This window comes from Boleophthalmus pectinirostris, unplaced genomic scaffold (genome assembly GCF_026225935.1).
Source record: "Boleophthalmus pectinirostris isolate CB_2022bp ecotype Guang Dong unplaced genomic scaffold, ASM2622593v1 HiC_scaffold_23, whole genome shotgun sequence".
NCBI classification, from domain to species: Eukaryota; Metazoa; Chordata; class Actinopteri; order Gobiiformes; family Gobiidae; genus Boleophthalmus; species Boleophthalmus pectinirostris.
In genome coordinates this window covers 32,121,407-32,146,160 of record NW_026571207.1, presented here as the reverse complement: position 1 = coordinate 32,146,160, position 24,754 = coordinate 32,121,407, and the positions used below count along the sequence as shown (strand labels likewise).

General features: G+C 40.1%; 1 protein-coding gene across 2 annotated transcripts in view; it reads right to left on the bottom strand.

The window, feature by feature from the left end:
- The window catches only part of il17rd (interleukin 17 receptor D), a 44,101-nt gene extending 21,555 nt beyond the window's left edge, over positions 1-22,546 (bottom strand). Inside the window, exons 1-2 of one of the 2 annotated variants that reach the window (XM_020922095.2) lie at positions 22,359-22,546; positions 4,210-4,264 (exon numbers count right to left, since the gene is read on the bottom strand). In XM_020922095.2, the coding sequence (XP_020777754.2) occupies positions 4,210-4,264; positions 22,359-22,481 (178 nt within the window). In that variant the 5' untranslated portion in view covers positions 22,482-22,546. Of the gene's footprint in view, positions 1-4,209; positions 4,265-4,472; positions 4,831-22,358 lie in introns of those variants that run through there. The other variant, XM_055159650.1, reaches the window with a different exon arrangement.
- Between the last annotated feature and the right edge of the window lie 2,208 nt (positions 22,547-24,754).

The window sequence follows — 24,754 nt, the reverse complement described above, 5'->3', positions numbered from 1 at the left end:
AGACGGGTCAGGTTCATGTTAAACAGAAGGTCAAGAGTCGACAAAGAGGGCACGGAGAAAGGGAAAGGGAAGTCCGCCGTCTGGGTTTGGAGAGAGAGAGAGAGAGAGAGGGAGGGGGAGAGAGAGGTGAGAAGAGAGGGAAGGAGAGGGGGGAGAGAGAGTAAGAGAGTGGGAGGGAGGGAGACAGAGGGTGGGAAAGAGAGAAAAGAGAGAGACAGAGAGTGGGAGAGAGGGCGAGAGGGAGAGTGAAGGAGAGAGGGAGAGAGAGCGGGGAAGAGAGGGGGAAGGAGAAAGAGAAGGAGAGTGGGATAGTTGGCGGGAGGGAGAGCGAAGGAAAGAGAGAGAGAGAGAGAAGGTGGGGAAGAGCGAGGGAAGGAGAGATTGACGGAGAAGGAGAGAGAAGGGGGAGCAGGGAGGGTGGGAAAGAGAGAAAAGAGAGTGGGAGAGAGGGTGAGAGGGAGAGGGAAGGAGAAAGAGAAGGAGAGTGGGATAGTTGGTGGGAGGGAGAGCGAAGGAAAGAGAGAGCAAGAGAGAGAGAGTGAAGGAGAGGAAGAGAGAGGGAAGGAGAAAGAGAAGGAGAGTGGGAGAGAAAGAGAAGGAGAGTGGGAGAGAGAGAGAAGGAGAGGGGAGAGAGAGAGAAGGAAAGAGGGGAAGAGAGAAGGAAAGAGGGAAGAGAGAGGGAAGGAGAAAGAGAAAGAGTGGGAGAGAAAGAGAAGGAGAGTGGGAGAGAGAGCGAAGGAAAGAGGGGAAGAGAGAGGGAAGGAGAGAGTGAGGGAGAAGGAGAGAGAAGGGGGAGCGAGAGGGTGGGAAAGAGAAAAGAGAGAGGAAAAAGAGAGTGGGAGAGAAGGCGAGAGGGAGAGTGAAGGAGAGAGGGAGAGAGAGAGGGGAAGAGAGAGGGAAGGAGAGTTGGATAGTTGGCGGGAGGGAGAGCAAGGAAAGAGAGAGACAGAGAAGATGGGGAAGAGAGAGGGAAGGAGAGAGGGAGGGAGAGCGAAGGAGAGAGAAGTAGAGAGAGAGGGTGGGAAAGAGAGAGAGAAGAGAAAGGGAAGGAGAGAGAGAAGAAGATGGAAGAGAGGGTGGGAGGGAGAGAGAAGAGAGAGAGAGAGAGAGATGAGAGAGAGGGAGGGAGGGATGAAGAGAGAGCAAAGGGGGAGAGAGAAAAAGGGAGAGAGAGAAAAGGAGAGGGAGGGAGAGAGAGAGAGAAAGACAGAAAAAGAGGGAGAGAGGAGAGAGAAAGAGGGGATAGAGAGAGAGGGAGAAAGGAAAGGGGGGGCAGAGGGAAAGAAGGAGGGAGAGAGAAAGGGAGCGAGAGGAGAGGGATAGGGGCTGGGGAAGTTAGGTGTTGTATGAAAGTAAAATTTTGTACAAAAACTGAAATTTAAAAAGGTGCACATATAACTTTTCTGTTGGAGGGTCCGCCACCTGCTTGTCTCCATGGAGATGTTATTGTTTTGTCTGGAATGTTCCGGGATGGCATTAAACATATCCATCTCGCATTTACTCAATAATAATAATAATAATAAAAATAATAATAATTATGAGTTTTAAAAAACCTGCATTCTTACTGTGAGTGGGCTCGCCTCTCCGCAGATCTGACCTGGCCTGGCCCTGTTATAGAGCCTGCTGTCTACAAATAGATAAATTGGTGTAATGCCATACTGTGGAACAGTCAATAGGCAATATCACCATGGAGAGAAGCAAGTGACGGACCCTCCACCAGAAAAGTTGCACTTTCAAAGGTGTATTGATTTAGTCCTGGTTTAGTCCCAGTTTAGTCCTAGTTCAGTCTCAGTCCAGTCCTGTTTTAGTCCTGAATCAGTCATGGTTTAGTCATGGTTTAGTCCTTGCTTAGTCCTAGTTCAGTTTTGGTCCAGTCCTGATTTAATCCTGGTTTAGTCCTGGTTCAGTCACGGTTTAGTTGTTGTTTAGTCCTGGTTCAGTCCTGGTTCAGTCCTGGTTCAGTCCTGGTTCAGTCCTGGTTCAGTCCTGGTTCAGTCCTGGTTCAGTCCTGGTTCAGTCCTGGTTCAGTTACGTCTCGCTGCGCAGAGGGAGGTATCTGGACATGAGTGAGTGCTCTTGTAAAGACGAGTTACGGTTCAATGAAACTAACCATTGTCATATATTAATTTAAAAGTCCTGGTTTAGTCCTGGTTAAGTCCCGGGTTAAAAACATGGTGGAAGGCGTGGCATGTGGGGGGAGGATGTCAGATACGAGTGAGCGCTCCTGTGCCTCTGTAAAGTTATGGCTCAGTGCTCAGATTTACATAAATGAATACAATTATATATGACTTTTTTTTTTACAATTTGTTGATTCATTATTTTGAATTTCACATATGAATTATGATTTATATATATTGTTTTTTACAATTTGAATGTTTTTATAAAATATGTAAATCTGAGCACTGAACCGTGGACGATCTTTACAGAGGCACAGGAGCGCTCACTTGGATCTGAAATCCTAAACCAGAGCTAAACCAGGACTAAACAAGAGCTAAACCAAGACTAAACCAGGACTAAACCACGTCTAAACCAAGACTAAACCAGAGTTAAACCAGGTCTAAACCAGGTCTAAACCAGAGCAAACCAGAGCTAAACCAGGACTAAACAAGAGCTAAACCAAGACTAAACCAGGACTAAACCAGAGCTAAACCAGGACTAAACCACGTCTAAACCAAGACTAAACCAGAGTTAAACCAAAGCAAACCAGAGCTAAACCAGGACTAAACCAAGACTAAACCAGAGCTAAACCAGGACTAAGCCAGAGCTAAACAAGGACTAAACCAAGACTAAACCACGTCTAAACCAAGACTAAACTAGAGTTAAACCAGAGCAAACCAGAGCTAAACCAGGACTAAACCAAGACTAAACCATGACTAAACCAGAGCTAAACAAGGACTAAACCAGGACTAAACCAAGACTAAACCAGAGCTAAACAAGGACTAAACCAAGACTAAACCTTGACTAAACCAGAGCTAAACAAGGACTAAACCAGGACTAAACCAAGACTAAACCATGACTAAACCAGAGCTAAACCAGGACTAAGCCAGAGCTAAACAAGGCCTAAACCAAGACTAAACCTTGACTAAACCAGAGCTAAACAAGGCCTAAACCAAGACTAAACCTTGACTAAACCAGAGCTAAACAAGGACTAAACCAGGACTAAACCAAGACTAAACCATGACTAAACCAGGACTAAACCAGGACTAAACCAGGTCTAAACCAAGACTAAACCAGAGCTAAACAAGAGTTAAACCAGGACTACACCAAGACTAAACCAAGACTAAACAAGGACTAAACCACGTCTAAACCAAGACTAAACCAGAGTTAAACCAAAGCAAACCAGAGCTAAACCAGGACTAAACCAAGACTAAACCATGACTAAACCAGAACTAAATCAGGACTAAACCAGGACTAAACCAAGACTAAACCAAGACTAAACCAGAGCTAAACCAGGACTAAACCAGAGCTAAACAAGAGTTAAACCAGGACTACACCAAGACTAAACCAAGACTAAACCAGGACTAAACCATGATTAAACCATGATTAAACCAGGACTAAATCAGAGCTAAACCAGAGTTAAACCAGGGCTAAACCAGGACTAAACCAAGACTTAACCATGAATGAACCAGGAATGAACCAGGTCTAAATTAGGATAATAATAACATTGGTAGGGTTGTACTTGTGTCAGCACCCAGAAGTGCTCCTCTGTGTTTTTAGAGTCATACATTTGGGTCCTGATTCAGAGCAGCCCTGGTTTAAGTCCTGGTTTAAGTCCTGGTTTTAAATCCTGGTTTAGTCCTGGTTTAGTCCCGGTTTAGTCCCGGTTTAGTCCCGGTTCAGGTTCATGTCAGTCTAAGTGGTTCTTGGTTCATGGCACAAATCCAAAACCTGTTCCTTCCTCCTTCTTTGTCTCCTTGTTTCCTTTCCTAGATCCTCATTTTTGAGTCCTTTGTCCTGGTTCCTTTTGTCCGGGGTCACTCACAGATGACCTTTGACCCTCTGAACCCTTTGTACTTTAAGCCTAACACTTTCAAACAACTTGGTTTAATGTCGCATCATGTACTATTCACAAGCTGTATAAAAGTACAAGTTTATGATTATGATTTTGATAAAGACATCGTATTTTCTAGAAAGATTTTAAACATATATTCTTGTGTGTGCTGTCAGTGTCTGGGCAGAGAGCTTATAAAATTCTAAAGTTGTACTCACTGTCAGTTTTGAAGGTAACAGGAAGTTTCCGAGAGCCATCCAAGCCTGACGAAACCTGTAATACAAATATAATATAATTTAAATAAACATGTCAGAATAAAACACACTAATCAAGGTGAACATCTTAAAAAGGGCTTAACAATGCTTCATACAAAAAAAAAAAAAAGATAGTGAACTCTACAACTCTCTGAAATAGGCCGGGCTGATGTTAATCTTACACAGCAAACTGGATTCTTGCAATATTTCTAATTTCACAAACTCACGCGAATCCATCTTGGCGTGCATCCGCTGTAAAGAGAATCGTGCAGGTGGACCAATCACGTCGCAGCATTGAGTTTTGTATGGAAGCCAAAGGTGATGCGCCCAAACGAACCAAAACAAACAAAACAGACGTACTTCAGACTATTTTAGCAACAACACAGACTATTTAGTTTGTGAAAAGCGTGGAGAAGGTAAGAGCTTTGAGCATTTAATGACAGGGAAGAGCTTTGCTTTTCTCTCAACTGGTTTGATTTCTCTTCTTGTTCCGCTGTTGTGACGCTGCAACGAATCAGCTTCCGATATTCATCATGACACGGCGCATTTTCTGAACACTTTCAGCGAGAGGCGTTCCAGAGTCATCATGCGTAGAACCAGACAGACCAATTTGGATTTTTCAGTATTTATTTCCTGAACATACAATACACTTTTAATCTTTGCCAAAAATAGTCAATTGTTTCTTCAGCTCCAAACCTAAAACTAAATTCCAAACGCTCACACAACAGACAGAAATTTCACTTTGCCATTCCAGACTGTGACGCCCTATTATTGTTGTATTACTGCATGGTTTCTATCTCCCTGCATTATAATGATTACTGTCTGCAGCTTTGGCTTTCAACCTGAGCATTTTCTCTGGGCCCTCCCCTCTGCACACAAACCCCGCCCCCTAAACAACAGGCCCCGCCCACCGCCTCAGGCCCATAATAATAATGGCGGTGCCGCTTCCTTCCTCCAGGTGTTTTCAGATAATAACCATCATTTATCACTAAGGCAGGTCAGAGCCTCGGACTGAAGCGTGCCGTGAAGGAGTCATGTCCATACGAAAAACTCAAACTCCATACTAAGGAATAGAAATGAATGAAATGAAAAATGCTTTGCTGTTTTAAAAGGCCCATATTATGCCATTTTCTGATCTAAATTATAATGTTTCCTTATCACAAACAGACCTAGAGTTGTGTTTTTTTTCATTCACGCACGTTTAACACACAAACCCTGAGCTCTGCCCTGTCTGGGGTTTTGTTAGACTTTAATCTGAGCTTTGTTCCAACACAGTCTGACCGGAAAGAACAGACTTACCTTGAACTGTAATAATAGGTAAGTTTATTTGTGTCTCTCCCGAAATTAAAAATAAAATTACAATCACAAGCTAGCTAGTTTTTTCAGTTAGTCACTCTCACCTTTTTGCTGAAAATCAAACTCCTAAACAGGACCATGAACGTTCGTATTATCCACAAGCTCCTGAAAATGTGCTGTTTAAATCTATTTATTTATTTTGAGTTTTCAAACCATCTAAAATACTTTTTTGGCTGCATATGCAAATGTATGCATTGTGTCTCCATGGTAACTGATTCTGCCCTACACATACATGTAGAACACCCCCACGGTCACAACAAAATTGCATTGGGGGGGCCGTCAAATGTTTTTCTCCATGGAGATTTAATTGCTTTGTATGGAATGTTTCACAGTGTGGAGCATGGAGCCAAACCAGACCAGCTTCTGTGGAGAGGCGACCCCGCTCACTGTCAGAATGTCTCTTTTTCTAGGTATTTTTGAGCTATAAAACCATCTATAATTGAATACATGTAAGGCAGAGTTGTTTAATGTCATATTGTGGAACATTCCAGGCAGATAAATGACAAAGAAACAAGCAGATGACGGACCCCCAACCAAAAAGTTGCACCTTTAAATCAGGACTAAAGCAGGTCTCAAACACAACCACATGTATTGACTGTATCATACAAAAGATTATAATGAACATGAGGTCATCTGGTTTGTCACTCGACAGAGTTTAGCCCGAGTCCATGTTAGAGGGTCCCAGGGCTGCAGAGGGGGTCCTGTTTGTAAACCTGTGTTTGTCTCACATCTGGGAGTGTTCAGGCCAGAGCTCTGTAATCAGCACTTCCTCCTCCAGACCCTCCTCCAGACCCTAATCCTGCCCCAAACAAGAGACTAAACCAGGTCTGAACCAGGACTAAACAAGAGTCTAAAGCAGTTCTGAACAAGGTCTGAACCAGAACTAAACTAGGACTAAACTAGGACTAAACCAGGACTAAACCAGGACTAAACCAGGTCCAAACAAGTCTAAACCAGGTCTGATCCAAGTCTGAACCAGTACTGAACTAGTACTGAACTAGGTCCAAACAAGAGTCTAAACTAGTTCTGAATTATGTCTGAACCTAGTCTAAACCAGGTCTGAACCAGATCTGAACCAAATCCAAGCAACAGTCTGAACCAGGACTAAATCAGAACTAGACCACTACTAATTCTGCCCCAAGGAAGAGTGTAGAACAGGTCTGAACCAAGGTTAAACCAAGTCTAATCCTGTCCCAAACAAGAGTCTAAACCAGGTCTAAACCAGAACTAAATCAGGTCTAAATCTAACCTCCTCGACCCTAACCATGTCCCTGTTCTATAGTCTGACTCGTATATAAACCAGGTCTAATCTACTACTAAAATGGGACTAAATAATAATCCTGTTCAAAATAACTGACAGATTTCTTATCATAGACGATTTTCAAAACAACATTGGTTTTGTCAACCTTTGAGAACCAAATCTCATTTAAAGGCAAAACATTAAGCAGTTTCAGTCCATAACATTGTATTACGTCACAACTATATCAAAATAACCAAAAACATGTGTAGTATTTGACCCACTTTGAGTATTCCTTATTAATTATAAAGATGCATTTTCAATAAATAGCATCTTAAATGTGTGAGCGTTCTCTTCTATAATCTGAAGTATAAGACTGTTGAAATGGTCACAGCCTGGGCCGTGTAACTGGACCTGTGGTAATTAGCGCTGATTAAAACAGGAAGTGATTCTGGGAGATCCCCTGAGATCTGACCCGCCTCACAGACCCCGGACACAACTCCAAGAAACAACATTTCGAGAGATTATTCGATACAAATAAAAAAAAATTTAGTTACTTCAGTCGGTGGAATTAAGTGTAATAAAAATAAAATCTCAGTGGTACAGTACAAAAGATAAAAAATGCAACTGAACTAGGTTAGAAAAATAACTAGGTCAGAGATGTGAACAGATTAAACCTGAAATAAAACTGAACTAAACCAAGACTAAACTTAGATTACACCTTGACTACTCCAGGACTGAACCAGGACTGAACCAGGACTGAACCAGGACTGAACCAGGACTGACAGGACTACACCAGGACTACACCAGACTGACTAGAGCTAAACTCGACTAAACATGAACTGAACAGGACTGAACCAGGACTGAACCAGGACTGAACCAGGACTGAACCAGGACTGAACCACTGAATCAGGACTGAATCAGGACTGAACCAGGACTGACCAGGACTACACCAGGACTGAACCAGGACTACACCAGGACTACACCAGGACTACACCAGGACTACACCAGGACTGAACTAGAGCTAAACCTCGACTAAACATGAACTGAACCAGGACTGAACCAGGACTGAACCCGGACTGAATCAGGACTGAACCAGGACTACACCAGGACTACACCAGGACTACACCAGGACTACACCAGGACTACACCAGGACTACACCAGGACTACACCAGGACTGAACTAGAGCTAAACCTCGACTAAACATGAACTGAACCAGGACTGAACCAGGACAAACCAGGACTAAAAAAATGAAATGAACCAGGTTTAAAGCAGGTCTAAACTAGGGCTAAATCAAATTGAAAACCAATGCAGGTTGGACTAATGAAGCACTTCACTAAAACCTCTAAACAATTATATAGAAGTATAGGGTTAGTAGATATATACATGATAAAACATGGTATTTATTTTGTCACCCAATGGACTATGCAACTTAAATAAATGCATTTTTATTTTATATTTTTATTGGGAACCATTGAAACTGAGATTTTGATTTAATTTTTTGAACCAACTTTGCTGCCCTACTGAAACCAAAATCTAAACCAGCACAAAACTAAAAAGGTACAACAAGACGTAAAGGGCCCATGTTACGCTGATTCTAATGTTGTTTTATCATCACAAACAGACCTGGAGTTGTGTTTTGTTTCATTCACACATGTTTAACACACAAACCCTGCAGATTTAGCCTGAGTTTTTCTCTCAAACAGGTAATACGGGATTTTTAAACTCCATACACTTCCACTAAAATCAGTTGGATAATTTCAACCCTGGGATTCCTCATTTCTACGGAACTAAAGGTAAAATGTAGCTGTTAACTTGAAAATTGCTTCATGACATCACAAGGTGGAAAAGAGCATTTGGAGCTTTGGAGATGTAGATAGACTTACTCAAGAGTTACTCAAACATGTGTAAATGAGACAAAACACAACTTCAGGTCTGTTTTTGAGAAGGTAACAACATTATAACATGACTTAAAGCTCACAGGAGTCAGTTTCGCGTAATATAGGACCTTTAAATTATTCAGTCTTCTTTCTTTAGGTCCCTGGGCACAGTTGTGATCTGTGGAGCAGGAAGCTGTAACGCTGAAACTGCGCTAAACAAAAGTGCATTTCCTCTCAGCCTGAGGAGGTAAGACCAGTGGGCACTGGACCAGGACTAACCCAGAACTCAACCAGGACTTTCCCAGGGAGTCAAGACAAAACTGCTACTGCATCACTGAGCCACTAAGACCCCCAACCGATCTGAGATAGAAGAGGGGAGTCTGTGCTAAAAAAAGGAACCCCAAATCAGAAAATACCAGAGGAGTTTAAAGGTGCATTGTGTTACTTTTCTGGTGAAAGGTCCACAGTATGACATTAAACAGCTCTACCTTACATTTACTGAGTTACAGGTGGTTGCTTCTCCAAAGATCTGACCTATAACTTGGTCTTGTTTGGTCTCCATGAAGATAGAAAGCTACTGTGAAACATTCCAGACAAAGCAGTAACATCGCCTTGGATAAAAGCATTTAATGGGCCCTCCACCAGAAAAGTTACACAATGCTCCTTTAAATTCTGTTTTTTGGTTGAGCTGTGGTTTAGATTGAATATATGTAGACATAGGGCTACAAAATCTGTGTATCATTTGTTCATTTGTTTTCAATATAAAACAAAAATAAGAAAAAGAAAAAACAACTGTTTTCTTCATTATCTGTCTCCAAAACCAAAATGAAAAAAACTGATAACAATTCGATTTTCTGTTTTCGATTTTGTGTTTAAATGAATAATGGAAAAAAACAGATAAAGACCGTTTCCCGTTTCCGTGAATTAAACTGGGATGCCAAACTTCTGCAGTACATATGGACTGAACCAGGACTAAACCAGGTCCGGGACCAGATAGAAACGGGATCAGGACTGACTCAAGGACCAGGACCAGGATTGAGAGCGGGACTGAGACCGGGACCAGACCAGGACTGAGTTCGGGACCAGGATGAGGATTTAGACCAGGACTGAGACCAGAACTGAGACTGGGGCCAGACCAGGACTGAAAACGGTTTAGTCCTGGTTTAGTCCTGTTTATTCCAGATTCAGTCCTGGTTCAGTCCGTATGCGGCGCAAAAGTCCAGCATCGCACTTTAAGTCACAGAAACAAGAAACGGACGTTATCTGTTTTTTTCCATTATTTGTTTAAACACAAAATCGAAAACTGAAAAAAAGGAATCGTTAACTGTTTTTTCATTTTCTTATTTTGGGTTTTATATTGAAAAACTAATGAACGAATCATACATGAATTCTACAACATTAACGGCAATGGAATCCAAATTTGAATGAACACAATTACCGTACCCAATTGCAAAGGCTGCAGTTTTTGAAGTACCATAATTTTCTCCACAAACAACAAAACCTCCGGTCTTATTCTGCATAAAAACTGCTAACCCTGTAGTTTAGATCTGCACAAACCTGCTCTGAAATGTGATTCTTGTGTTATTTTGCTCATTCATCTTTCAGTCTTTTGGTCAACTCTTCTGGATGGGTATAAAATGTGAACTTTGAACAGAATCTCATTATTAGAACATTAAACTGCAAATGTAATCTCAATGCTTGTCTGAAAATACATAGATATTCTCATGCAGCCCTAAAGTAACAGTAAACAGTGGTGCAAATGGTATTCAAAAGTTGTACAATAAAACGTAAAAAATAAAAAATAAATAACAACTTTTTCATTGAAGTTATAGACCAGAGCAACAATTTTACTCAAATTATGTGTTGTGTCCGTTCTGCCCTTCAAAACCACTTAGAAGATCTGCCATTTCCCTGTTTCCATGGAGATGTTATTGCTTTGCTTGAAATGTTCCACAGTAAGTAGGGATGTAACAATAATCAAAATATTGTGATATCGTATCGTCAAAGTTCTCACAATAATATGGTGGACCATCACAATATGTCCATTTACAAGTCTCTTTGCTTAAATTAAGAGTTATGGTGCAGCAATAGCTAAAAAAAGACAGAGGGAACTACATAGACCATGATCCTTTGCTCCATTTCAGTGCAGACTACAAGAAGAAATAACAGTTCTAAGTACTTTTAAGTCCTAGTTCTTCAGATTAAGTCTTGTCGAGGCATTTTAAGAGGAAAAAGTAGCACATTAACAGTTTTGTTGGGCTCCACAAAATATCGAAATAAATGAGATGTATTTCATGAAAACATCATAAAAAGAGATTTAGATATCGTGACATCTCTAATCGTGAGCCTCCCCACCATATCGTGAGCTTTCCCACGATATCGCAGTAAATACTGTACCGTGAAGTTTATACCGTGACGATATCGTATCGTGACACAGATATCGTTACACCCCTAACAGTAAGGCATTAAAATTATTCATCTCCACGTAGTCAAGAAGGTGACATGACTAAGTTACAGGTCATCTGTGGAGAGGCAATTTTTTCTGTAGAACTTTTATTGATTTTATTGCTATATTTTAATGCTTTACTGTGAAACATTACCGGCACAGCATTAACATCACAGAGACAAGAAGGTGGTGGATACTCAAAATTCTGATTGAGGTTGTAAATAAATTGTGATGTGAACTTTTTGGCATATTCCATTTGTATTTTTGACAATTTTGACAATAGTTCTCTATTCAACAACAACATTCTAATCAGCATATCAGAATAAGTTTGATTAAGTGTCCAGCCAGAACCACACGCTTTGACAAAACTTTACAAAGACAAGTGGATCTGGAGCTGTATCCTGTCTCCCTGATTTCAGAAGGTGTGATTGACAGGCGGAACCAACCAATCAGAGAGCCGCATGCTCCATTTGCGTCAAAACAAACATGGCTGCTTACATATAGAAAAAAGGATAAAAATCTACAAAAAGAACACACACATGTCCACACTAGTATGTATTCGAGTCATTTCTGTTGAGGATGCAGTGTTCCTACACACTAATCTGACTGAAAACAGCTCCAGAGACGGAACGATCTGGTGCCGCCAGCTCTCACAAATTCATCTGAGTACAGATCTGATCCGGCACTGTGTGGATGCCTGAAAATGCTGATGTAGATCTATGCACCATGAAGTAATTCACCGCCAAAACCTTAAGAGGCTAGAATATATGTCCATTCATTATACGGTCTATGTGTACGACCTGCAGACATATCATCTCTGAAAAGTTGAACCATCTCCAACGTGACAGAAGCACAGAACAGACTCACCATCAGCAGAACACCCCTCAGAACACTCATATTCCACTGAGTCATGTCCTTTGGTCCGACAGAAGCTGAACCACAGCAGCGCACAATAGGGAGCTGTTTTTTAAGCACTTAGTATATGCAAATTAGCCATGCAGTTTTAAGTTTCATTTCTGTAAAATGTAAACAAATATGCTCAAAGCTGTGTGGATAGGGAAGGCTTGCGGACACAGAAACGATGTGTTTGGACGCAAATCGTTTCCGATACGGTGATACGGTTATTCGTTTCAGTGTAAACGCAGTTTGAGAAACTGTGCGCTTTGATCAACAAAGCGCCAAAATGTTACTTATTTCAGGTAAAAGAAGTTCTATATTTTGTTCTGAATATTCACGAGGAGATGTCTTCTACATTTGAGTTTTTTTCAAGCTCTTTGGTTTGATTTTAGACCCTTTTGGATTTGAACAGAATGCAGAAGGAACTGACTGGTAAGGCAATAACTTTGGACCACTGCAAACTGTTGATCTGGTTCTGTTTCTGACTTTTTAAAGACAGTAACAAATCAGGTACAGTGCCTTTAAAGGATGGATTCAGGTTTTCCACTGTCTGCTCCTCGCATAGATTCACTCTCATGGAAAACTCATCATTGTTGTGGACTGAGGGGGAAGCAGCCCCAGAGAAATGTGGGATATGGATGAGGACACAGGTAAAGGAGGAGGAGATGTGTTTTGCAGATGTGCCCCTGAACAGTGGCCCTGAGCAGAGACAGAATCAGCTCCTTTGAGAACCATCACTTAAAAACAGACAAAAAAAAAAACAGGAAGAAGCTGCTCCCTTTTCCATCGGCAAACACGTCTCACAATCTTTTTGCAATCGGACATGGAGTTTTGAAGTTTTGGGAAATCTTGGAAGCTTAAAGACGGGGTATTATTACACTTCTCTGGGGTGCTTTGCGGTGACATCATGCTGGGGGTGTTCTTCATGTATCTGTATGGTGGAATGTTCAGAAGTTTCCATGGTGACAGTGCACACACAGCAGTCTGAAAACTCAAGAGAAAAATACAAAATGGATTTAAACAGCACATTTTCAGGATCTTGTGATGAGCTGAACTGAAAAACTGTTGACTTGTTTAAAAGTAAAAATAATCTTCCCTATTGTCGTTCCAGATAAATCGGTTCTTTCAGGTCTAATAGTGTTAAAATAAAGCCCAGATTAAAGCCTAACAAAGCTTCAGACAGAGGAGTGCTCACAGTTAGCATCACACCTCGAGAAAAAGTTGACAACATCCGCTGAAAAGAATTAATCAACTGCGTACATGTAACATATTAAGATCACCGTATTAGCACGTTTTATAAGTCTGACTTTCATTTTTGGCGCTCAGAGTTCCCCCTCCCTTTGCTCTCCATGCTAATCACTCCCCATTCAGAGCACACTCAGTTGACAATCAATGTGCGTCAGGTTTGTCAAGTTGCTGTGTACAGTTTTGCATCGTGTTTGTGTATATTTATAAAGGACTGTCTTACAACTAACCGTAAGGAAAGTTCGAACAGGGCCCAGGAGAGATCGCTAAATTGCTCAAACATGCACGGATAGGATCTAAAACCTTCAGACATGTTTTTGATGAGGGATTGCTTTAGTTTTATATCTATGGGTATGTCATCTTCCATTTTTACATAATTTGAGGTTGTGGTTTTCCCCATTTAAAAGATATAATATTTTGTTTTCGCTATGTAATGTTATTTTCTATGTAATCGCTATGGCAACAGTTAATATTTTTGGGTAGCACCTTTCAAGTAGGCATGTCACGAAGCAATTCAAGATTTTGGTTTAGCATTATCTTGAGAAGAAACATTACTATTTTATGATAATTCAGTTAGTTGAAAATAAATAAGTAAAAATGTATAACCACACACTAAAACTTGAACTGAAAAAAAAAAAAAAAATCATAAAAATAGGCCTTTCTTTAATATTTTTTACAAAGGTTTGGATCGAACGCTGTACTGAAAATTGTAGTTGGGGCTGTGACTTGTTTTGTTTTATAACTTTGTTAAACTCATTCGCCAAAAACACAGCCCCAGGAGGGTTCACATCACATCTGCACCGTCCTGGTAGCCCTGGTCTAGTCCCTGGTCTAGTCCCTGGTCTAGTCCCTGGTCTAGTCCCTGGTCTAGTCCCTGGTCTAGTCCCTGGTCTAGGTCCCTGGTCTAGGTCCCTGGTCTAGGTCCCTGGTTAAGTCTCTGGTTTGGTCCAGGTTTGGTCCAGGTTTGGTCCCAGTTTTGTCCCCAGTTTAGTCACTGGGCTTATCCTGGTTTAGTACAGGTTTGGTACAGTTTTGTCCCCAGGTTTGTCCTCAGTTTGGTCCAGGTTTGGTCCAGGTTTGGTCTCAGTTTTGTCTATCTCCAGTTTAGTCCCTGGGCTTGTCCTGGTTTGGTTCTCCTGTTTCAATTTTTACTTTGGTCCTGGTTTATTGACTCTGTGTTATTGTCTGTGTTTGGTCAGGATTGATTCTTTAGTGTACAGTACAAATACTTGCATTAATAAACCTTCCCCATCTCTCCCCCCTTCTTTTCATTCTTTCTTTTCCCTCTTCACTCTTTTTCCTCCCTCTCCCTCCCTCCCTCCCTCCTCTCTCTCTTTCCTCCCTCCTTCTCTCCACCTCCGCTTCTCTTTTGAAGTCAGAGGAAGTGTTTCAGCTCCTGTTCATGTTACGCAGAGGGAGGACTGGGGAAAAAACACAAACAAAACACACTTTGTGATCCAACATGGCTGCTGCGTCTCTGGCTCCCTGGTCCCTGGGCTCCTTCCACCTCACTGCATTCTTCATTGTTGAGTGCATCAGATGAGATAAGCCCCAGTCCCTAATGTAATGGTAAAGAACTAAAGATACGCTGTTACGACTTATACACGTGAAGGCACACACTAGTTACTGTCCGAAGTATTGAAATTAGATCCTCATTTGAGCAGGTATTGATACTAAAAAAAAAAAAAAAAATCACATTCACAGGACAGAAATAAACTTTTCCTTAATAGTTTTGATCTTGAGCTGTATCAGAGCAAGCATAAGACCACATGGTAAAATAAAAGAAAGTACTATGGTATTGGAATCGGTATTGAGTATCGAGTGTATTTATTATATTACAAATCCAAACATTTTTACAGCACATAAAAGTCTCCCCCACAGTTCTTTCGTTGTATTTTCCAGGTCTTTCTCCAGTCACAGTTTGCAGTGTGTTTTATCAGCCTGTTACAGAGGCCAGAGGTGTGAACAGGAAGCCTCTGTCTGCACTTTACACATCCTGCTTTCAATGACAACACTTCAAAAGGTCTACAGGCTCTGGATCTGGACTAGACCTGGTTTACACCTGGTTTAGACCAAGTTTAGACTAAGTTTAGACCAAGTTTAGAATGGGTTTAGACCTGGTGTACAACGAGTTTAAATCTGGTTTAGATCTGATTTAGGCCAGGTTTAGTTTAGGCCAGATTTAGACATAGTTTAGACCTAGTTTAGATCTGGTTTAGACCTAGCTTAGAATGCGTTTAGACATGGTTTACAATGGGTTTAAATCTGGTTTAGACCAAGTTTAGACCTAGTTTAGACCTGGGTCAGACCTGCTTTAGATCTAGTTTAGACCTAATTTAAAACTAGTTTAGATCTAGGTTTAAAGTTATAGTTTTAGTTATGTCTTTAGTAAATCAGGTAAATCATAGTAAAACTATTAATTCCAGGATTATAGTATTTAAATTTTAGTAATTTTAATTTTTTGTCCATTTTATGGCCTGGCTTCATCCTGGACTGAGTCATTGCATTAACATTAATAATAATAGTCCACATACTAATACAATACGCTAACTGCTAAACCTAAACGTAAACAAACTGGTCTCTAACTGCTCTGTGAAAGCATCAGACCGGAGCTCACTGGAGATTTGCATAAAGTGAATCTAAGCCTGCAGCTATGACAGAAATGTACTCGCACTAAACATGTTGGTAGGGATAGGTCAATGACAAGGCAATTTAAATGAGCACAAATAGAAATGGCTTTAAGCACAATATCCAATAGAAAGTAGTATTGTCACGAACGATACTAACATTTCAAACTTGATTTTCATATTAAGGAATAGCTCGATACTCAATACAAATTCTGATACCACGATGATAATAAAAATAAAAAAAAACACTGATCTTATATTTGTGTAATCTCTCAGTGGGCCAGGTAGGTCCATGGGTGTAAACTAGTCTATGTGCTCTTATACTTATAAAAACTATAAATGTACCTCTATAAAAATTCTAAATAGACCTCTACAAATATCTTGTGAACTATATGTGTTTCCTTTTTGATTGTAGTACACATTCAGACTTCTCTCAAATCTTGTTGGTGTGTAAAATGTAAATGTAAAAATGCCAGTTGTTTTACTAACATTTCAGGTGGAAAAGGTTCATGTGTGTTTCTGAGGATGGAACAATGTATATTTAAAAAAAACTGTTAAAAGGAAAGGAGATTTAGAATAATACTATCAATTAAACTAAAACGTACTAACAGATACCCTAGCGTGACGTCATGGTCCTAGTTTCAGTGAGCAGTGAAGTGTACTAGATCCACAAAGGACGCTTCAGACTCATCCTGTCAGCCATTCACAAAGATAAGCCCTTTAAATCTCAACAGAGCAATGGTGGATCTGAAAATGAACACAAGCGAGGTACTCACAAAATACTGCAGGTTATATCAAAACAATATCCACAACTGGTAATGTCAACACCAACGTTAGAAGTTCATCGTGTAACTTTTCTGGTGGAGGGTCTGTCAAAATGCCTTTTGTCCATGGAGACGTTATTGCTTCGCCTGGAATGTTTCACAGTATGGTATTAAACATTTCTATCTTCATGGAGACTAAACCAGGCAAAGTTACAAGTCAGATCTGTGGAGAGGCGACCCCGCTCCCAGTCAGTCTGTTTTTCTAGGTATTTCTGAGCAGTAAAAACACCGGTAATTGAGAAAAAAATGAAAGGTAGAGCTGGTTAATGTCACACTGCGGAACATTCCAGGCAGAGCAATGCCATATCCACAGAAACAAGCCACCAAAAAGTTACATAGTGCACCTTAAAGTCTTACACTGCTTCTGATATAGTTCAAGTCCATTCTGCTGTTCTGAGGTCAGATTTTGTCCTATTTATACAATTTTTTATTTCGGGATAGCTACTTGTTGAAATTGTTAGAATTATTGGTGTGGCATGGGTCTGGTTAGTCGGGCTGGCGCCACCTAGTGCCTCCGCTCAATTTCATTTCTCTCCAGCGGCTAGGTCAGGAGTCAGAATACACTAGACAGTTTGCAAAAACCCTAGAAGTGCGAGTCTGGGCACCAGCCAATCAGCGAAGAGTCATACATTCTGTGTTGGCAACTTTTTTCAAGATCGAGGATTTAAAGCCAGAATAAAGAGAAAGTTTGGTGAATTTTATCAAGGAGAAAGACGTTATTGTCCTTCTTCCTACGGGATTTAGGAAAAGTTTAATATACCAGTTAGCCCCATTAGACCAAATAGCAGCACTGGTTAAATAAAAAGTACCCACCTACTGTCAAGTAAACGAAATCTAACGCTGCGAGGTCAGATGGTTTCCATGAAGTGAAACCGGCTGATGAATCAGGCTAGGGTCTGGTGGCATCTCCATGGAAATAGACACGCTTAATGCCATACTTTGGATCATTCTAGACAAATAAATAGCACCTACATGGAAACAGTTACATAGTGCCACTTTAATGAAACAAAATGCCAGATATGTTTAGGTGATTATACAACATTAAACAGGACAAACGGTGCTTGTGTCTGCTATATAGCCATAATCTACGACCAGTGTTGGGAAGGTGACTTTTAAAATGTATTCCCCTACAGATTACAGATTACATACCCCAAAATGTAGTTTGTAACATAATCCATTAAATTATTTCAGGTGAGTAACGTAATCTGAATACTTTGGATTACTTGATTTGCTGTAGAGAAGCAAAGACGAGGATATCGTAACATAAGATGTTTTGTCTGATAAAAGAAAATCTTTACTTAACCAAATTAAAAATATTATTGATAGAAGAAGAGGAGACATGTCTTCATGCAGCATGGTTTAGTCCTGTTAAATCCTGTTTTAGTCCTGGTTTAGTGATGGTTTAGTCCTGGTTTAGACCTGGTTTAGCTCTAGGTTGGCCTGGTTTTAGTCCTGGTTTAGTCCCAGTTTAGTCCTGGTTTTAGACCTGATTTAGACCTGGTTTAGAGTTTACACCTGGTTTTAGACCTGGTTTAGATCTAGTTTAGACCTGGTTTTAGTCCTGGTTTAGTCCTGGTTTAGTCCTGGTTTTAGACCTGGTTTAGATCTAGTTTAGAACCCCCACTACTGAAACAGTAATTTCAAATCATAATTTGTACTCTGATTATGTAACTCTGGTACATGTAATCTGTTACTCCCCAACACTGTCTACAACTCATGGATCATATAATTTGCACATTTTAAATCGCAATATTCATCTAAAAATACTTCATAAAAGCAACAAGTGCTCAGTGGGAGCTGGCGTCACCGTAAACACATCACATCACAACAAAGAGTCAGCATAGATAACTGCAGATTACACTAGTGAGAAGCTGTTTTTTTCTTTTTTTTTTACATTTGTACCAAAATAAATACGCAGTACTGCCAAATCCATCATGTATCATCAATTAAGAAAATAGAGCATCTTAAAAATAAGTGATTAAAGGTTACTCAAACATGCACAAATCACTACAAATACAACTTCAGGTCAGCAAATGGTGAGGGAAAACAACTATAACACAGACTATTTTCTGATTTATGTTATAATGTAGTTTCCGCAACACGAACAGACCTGGTGTTCTGTTTCATTCACAGGTTTAGGAAGTGCTCCACTGTGTTTTTAAACTTCATGCACCTTCACTACATTCATTTGGATGATTTCAGCTCTGGAATTGCCGATTTCTACTGAACAAAAGGGAAAATGTAGCTAAATGTTAACTTGAAAACTATTGGTGGAACAGAGCATTTTGAGTTTTGGAGATGTAGACAGACTAATAATGAAGGATTACTCAAACAAAACACAACTCCATGTATATTTTTGATGAAGTAGTAACATTCTAACATGGCTAAAAGATCACAAGAGTCAATTTTCCGTAACAGAGGACCTTTAAAAGCTGCAAAAAAAGTCAATAGGTCTGCTTTAAAACAAGGTTAAAAGCTCAAAAAAAGTTAATTTTGAGAAACATTTGGCCTTTAAACGGTGTGTGTTTGTGGATGTGTGGGTGAGAAGTCTGGACTAAACCCCGAGAGCAGCCGAGTGTGGTGGTTTAACACTTCAAAACGACCTGGGACAAAAGACAGGAAGTGCTCGGCTACCTGCAGCTACACAAAGAGCCCCACATGAAAGGAACAAAAAACATTCACACACAAGCACCAGAGGAGGAGGGAAGGATGGAGGGAGGGAGGGAGGGGGGAGGGGGGGGTGGAGAGAAAGAGACAGAGGAAGAGGTGGAGAGACAGAGAGGAAGGAGAGAGAAGGAGAGAGAGGAGGAGAAGGAGACAGAGAGAGGATAGAAGAAAGGGGAGAAGAAAGGAGAGACAAAAACAGAGAGAGAAGAGAGAGAGAAGGGGAGAGGTGGAAAGAGCGAAAGGTAGAGAGAGGGGATTACAGAAGGCACAGAAAAAATTAAAGAGGAAAGGGGGAGAGGAAAAGGAGGGAGAGAGAGAGAGAGAGGGGGGAAAGAAGAAACAAGAAAGGAGGAGAGGGAGAGAGAATGATGTAAATAATGAAGGGGTTGAGGAAGAGCAGAAAGGAAGGGGGCTGTGAGAGATGGTAGAGAAAGTAAAAGAGAGAAAGAGAGAGCAATGGAGAGAGAAAGTGGGCTGAGGGAGGGAGGTATGGAGCAGAGAAAGAGGAGAGAGGAGAGGGGGTTGAGAGAGAAAGTGAAAAAGAAAGGAGAGAGAGAGAGCGAGGAGAGGGGAGGTAGAGAGGGGGGAGAAGAGGTATGGAGCTGAGAGAGACAGAGACAGAGAAGAGAGGGAGAATGGAGTTGAATGAGCAAAAAGGAGAGGGGAGGACAGGAATAAACAGAGAGAATGAGAGAAAGTGAGCCGAAGAGAAGGAGAGAAAGAAGAAAGAAAAGAGAGATTGTAACCTCCAAACATAATTGTAAGTAAGTAAGTGAAAGGGCTTTTGCAGTGCACCATAACATCAGATTAAACATTTATTATTTGAACAGGTCTGAAAATCTCAAAATTAAACCTTCACACAAAAAATAAAATGGGACACAGCCAATAACTAATCACTAATAAACGAAAATATACGTCTAAATGCTGTTAAGTATTATAAACTAAATCTACAGTGCACACACTAAGAATGACAAACAGCACACTGCAAAAAAGCTTGGCCAAAATTTAAGATATAAACACTTAAATCTATCAGAAAATGAAAAAAATAAGTAGTGAAATTATCTGTCAGTGCAGCTAGATTATTTTAAGATAACTTGTCTGGTAAATGAACTACCTCTAGACTAGAATGAAGCCGTCTCTGGTCTATGGTAAGTGTTCATGGGCTGGAAATAAGTTTATGGAAGCTAAGTTTTAGATAAACATACTTGAGTATCAATCAAATCTGTATCACTGAATCGAAAAAACGACTCAAGTGTCGCTTTGGGAAAACTTTGGTATATGTATTAGAGCTTCTTTTAAACATTTATTCCCTAAATTTAAGATTTTCTGACGAGTCGAGTCATGGAGGAAATATATGTGACCTTTTTTTAAGATTATACAACCAATTTAAAAAATAGTAAGTACACAATAAACCTGAAAACAAGAAAAATAACCTGATATGTTTTCAAACCTTGGCCAGATCAGAGAAATACTACAGTGTAAAGTCCACCGCTACAATACAAAACCACTGCATGCCCGGAATTTCACCCATGCCCAATATGCAAATGTCACGTCAATTCATGATGCAATTGTCTTTTGGTTGTCTAATATTATAATGTAAACCCTATAGCCTACATTGTGTTAGCCATTTTAGTGATTTGTTATTCTCTATTACAAATTAACAGCTAAACACCATTTCTAAAGATGAGAAAAACTGTTATGATAAAAATAAAAGGTAAGAAACAGCTCCAAAAAGTAATGTTGACTAATAATATTTTGCATCATAAAAAGCATATATTGTTGCCTACATTTTTTCATCCATTTTAGTGACTTGTTTGTTCCCTATTACAAATTAAAGCTGCATTGTATAACTTTTCTGATGGAAGGTCCGTCAAACGCTTTTCTCCATGGAGGTGTTATTGCTTTGTCTGAAATGTTTCCCAGTAAGGTATTAAACCTTTCTACTTTCACGGATGCCGTACCAGATCATTACGAGTCAGATCTGTGGAGAGGCGACGCCGCTCACAGTCAGTATTCCAGTTTTTCTAGGTATTTTTGAGCTGTAAAACCACCTGTAATTGAATAAATGTGAAGAAGAGCTGTTTCATATCATACTGTGGAGCATTCCAGGCAGAGCAATGACACATCCATAGAAACAAGAGGAGCTCCAGGACCTCCAACCAAAAGGTTACACAGTGCAATTTTAACAGCCAACTCTATTTTTGAAGATTAGCCAAATTAAGAAGGTAAAAATAATAGAAAGAAGCTCCAATTGACTCCAACATTGCTACAAAATCCACTCTGCACTTCACATAAATATTGTAAATAAACAAATAAACAAAAACGGATTGGGACTTTAGAATAAGGTTAATGGAGAGTCGGTTTTACCAGCCATAAAAAGAGACAAAACACTAGTGGAATATAATAACAGGCCTATCCCAAAGTATCTTGATAGACAGCTTTTAACACTGAAAAAAAAAAAAATGTTAGGATACTTTTCGAACTGTGAAGCGTTAGAAAAAGCACTAAAATGACACTGCCAAAAGTTTAAAGTAAAGATAAGACATTAATATTAGGGTGTATCTTCGTGTTTAAAATTTTAGGGTTTTTTTTTGTTTTGTTTTTTTTGTAGACCTGTGTTGTTGTCTCGCTCCACTGAAAAGAACAGGTAAAGGTAGCGTGACAAGAGACCAGGGACTTAACTCAAAACTGTGCGTAAAGTAGAAATACATTTCAGTTCAGACAATAAACCCACGCGAAATAACAACAAAAGCGGTTAAAATCTGAAAAAAATACAAACAAACAACGAAATAATTAAGATAACCAAAAACCTGACAAAGTTTTGGTAAGACTTTGAAGTGGCAGCTGCAGGTTTGCGTGCAGCGGTTTTGTCCGCATGGAAAAGAAGTCGTGCGTAATTTGCGGCTTTTTCGGGAAACTTTTGCGGATTTTACCTTGAGTGTGCACTTGTCCTGGTTGTTTTTCTTGTTTCCCGAAGTGGTATTCCCAAAGCCGCAGATATAAAGCAAGATAAAGGCGCAGAGGAGACGCGGAGAGAGGCTCCAGCTCGACGCCATTCCTGCTCCTCCTTCCAGGGCTTCCTTCAGCGGGACTTCAGCTCTGACTGCGGCGGACCGGAGTGTGGCTGTGAGCGGCTTGGAGTGAGCGGAGGCAGCGGTGGTGCGGGGAGAGATAGAGAAGGAGGAGGAGGAGACGGAGGAGGTGTGTTTGAGAGAGAGAGAGAGAGAGAGAGAGAGAGAGAGAGAGAGAGAGGCTACCCATTCATAAAAATCCCCAGCGATTGAAAAAATGACGTGTGCTTTGCCTTTGTTCCATTGAAGAAGGCCAGTCGTGTACACAGGTTTTTGTTGCAAACTTTAGAAGACGCAAATGCCATGGCAAACTAACATAAAAATACAGGCCCATTTGAACGTAGGCTTCATTGACTGAATAATAGACAGTCTATGGAAGGCCTACAGACTCACACTTCTTAATTCTATTTCTTTTATGAATATCATGATCATGTTTTTATCCAAACTGAATACTGCAACATGTTACAGCAGGGGTCTTGAACTATACTAGCTCTCCAACCCCTTCAAAGTAGCTCGCCAAGGAATTTCTGAATTGTACATATTGTGATGAATAACTGAATAACATTAGATGAGGAAAAAGTTGGCGACTTCTGTTACAGTTTAGTGTTAATTTGTGAATTCATTTATGTAAACGAGATCAAACACTGCATATTTGAACAACACTTTATAATAACTACACCATAATTAGTCTAATGGACAAATTGTTTATTATGAATGATTCATAGTGACCTCTTAATTAATATCCTAACCCTGACATCTACAACCTTAATTAAAAGGCCTATATTATGACATTTTCTGATTGGTGTTATAATATTGATTCCTCATCAAAAATATACTTGGAGTTGTGTTTTGTTTCATTCACACATGTTTAACACACAAATCCTTTAGGCTGAGCTCTTTTCTCAAACAAAAAACACAAAACACACCTTGTGATGTCAAGTGGTAATACAGGAGGTGCTCCACTGTGTTTTAAAAGTCTGTACACCTTCATTGGAATCATTTGGATGATTTCAGACCTAGAATTGCCAATCTCTACTGAACAAAACTGCCACTAAATGACATCACAAGGTGCAACAGAGCATTGTAAGCTTTAGAGATGTAGACAGACTAACTATAAAGGTCAAAAATGGCAAAAAGTTCACCTTTAATACAATGAAAAGGTAATCAGAATAAATACTGACCCTATAAAGTAACTGTTCCATTTGTCTATTATTGAACACTAAGTTCATATAGTAATTATTGTGACAGACCTCAACATTAACATCTTGCATTTCTCTCTCTTTTTAGAACCCTGTTCACCGGAGTATGGGCTGACTTCTCCAAACGGGTGTACTCCATCCCAGGTGTGAGCGCTGAAATCATGGAGACTGTCCTGACATTTTGCTGCACCCACGACGTGGCGCTAACTGACGCTAACGTGAAAGATGTGGTAGCAGCCGCGGACATGCTGATGATGCCAGAACTGAAGAGGCTCTGCTTCAGACACATGGAGAGACACCTCTGTGTGGCCAACTGCATCGAACTGTGGGAGCTGCTGCAGTATTACCAGTGCCCAGAGGTGGAGACACAGGTAAGACAAATGATATTTAATCTTGACAGAATGAGCGGAAGTCATTGTATACTCTGTCTTGTGCAGTGGTTTTCAAACCTTTCACACTAAGTACCACCTCACACATATCACAAGGATCCATCTTTCTGCGCAAGGTTAGATTTGAACTAAACCAAAAAACAACAACTCGACTAATCCAGATCAGAAACAGGACTAAAGTGGGCCTCAACTTCAGTCAGAGCAAGTGGTACGCGTACCCCAGGATTAAGAACCTCTGGTCTTGAGTATACTCCCTGTAAGACCCAAAGCCTTAAAGCTGAATTACCCTCGCCCAAGAATGTGTATTGTAAAAGCTGAACTAATTAAATAATTGTATAATAATTAAACATTTTATTTATTGTTAACTTGAGAGTCACTATATGACTCATTGGAGTGAGCGCTGATTGGCTGTCCAGAGTCAATCGGCTGTGCCGGGGGACAAATATATCTTACATGTGTATAGTAGTAATAGTATTTTATTTATTTTATTTATTTTTTTGATAGGGAAAAGTACGTGTCACATGTTACAACATTTACATCATTACATCATTACAGAGGTTTGTGAGAACCACAAGTTATAAAAAACCACCAGTTAGAAAGAAAATATTGTTGAATATTTAGTCACACATTTACTTGTTTTCATTTCCCTATTCATCATGGGTTTCAACTT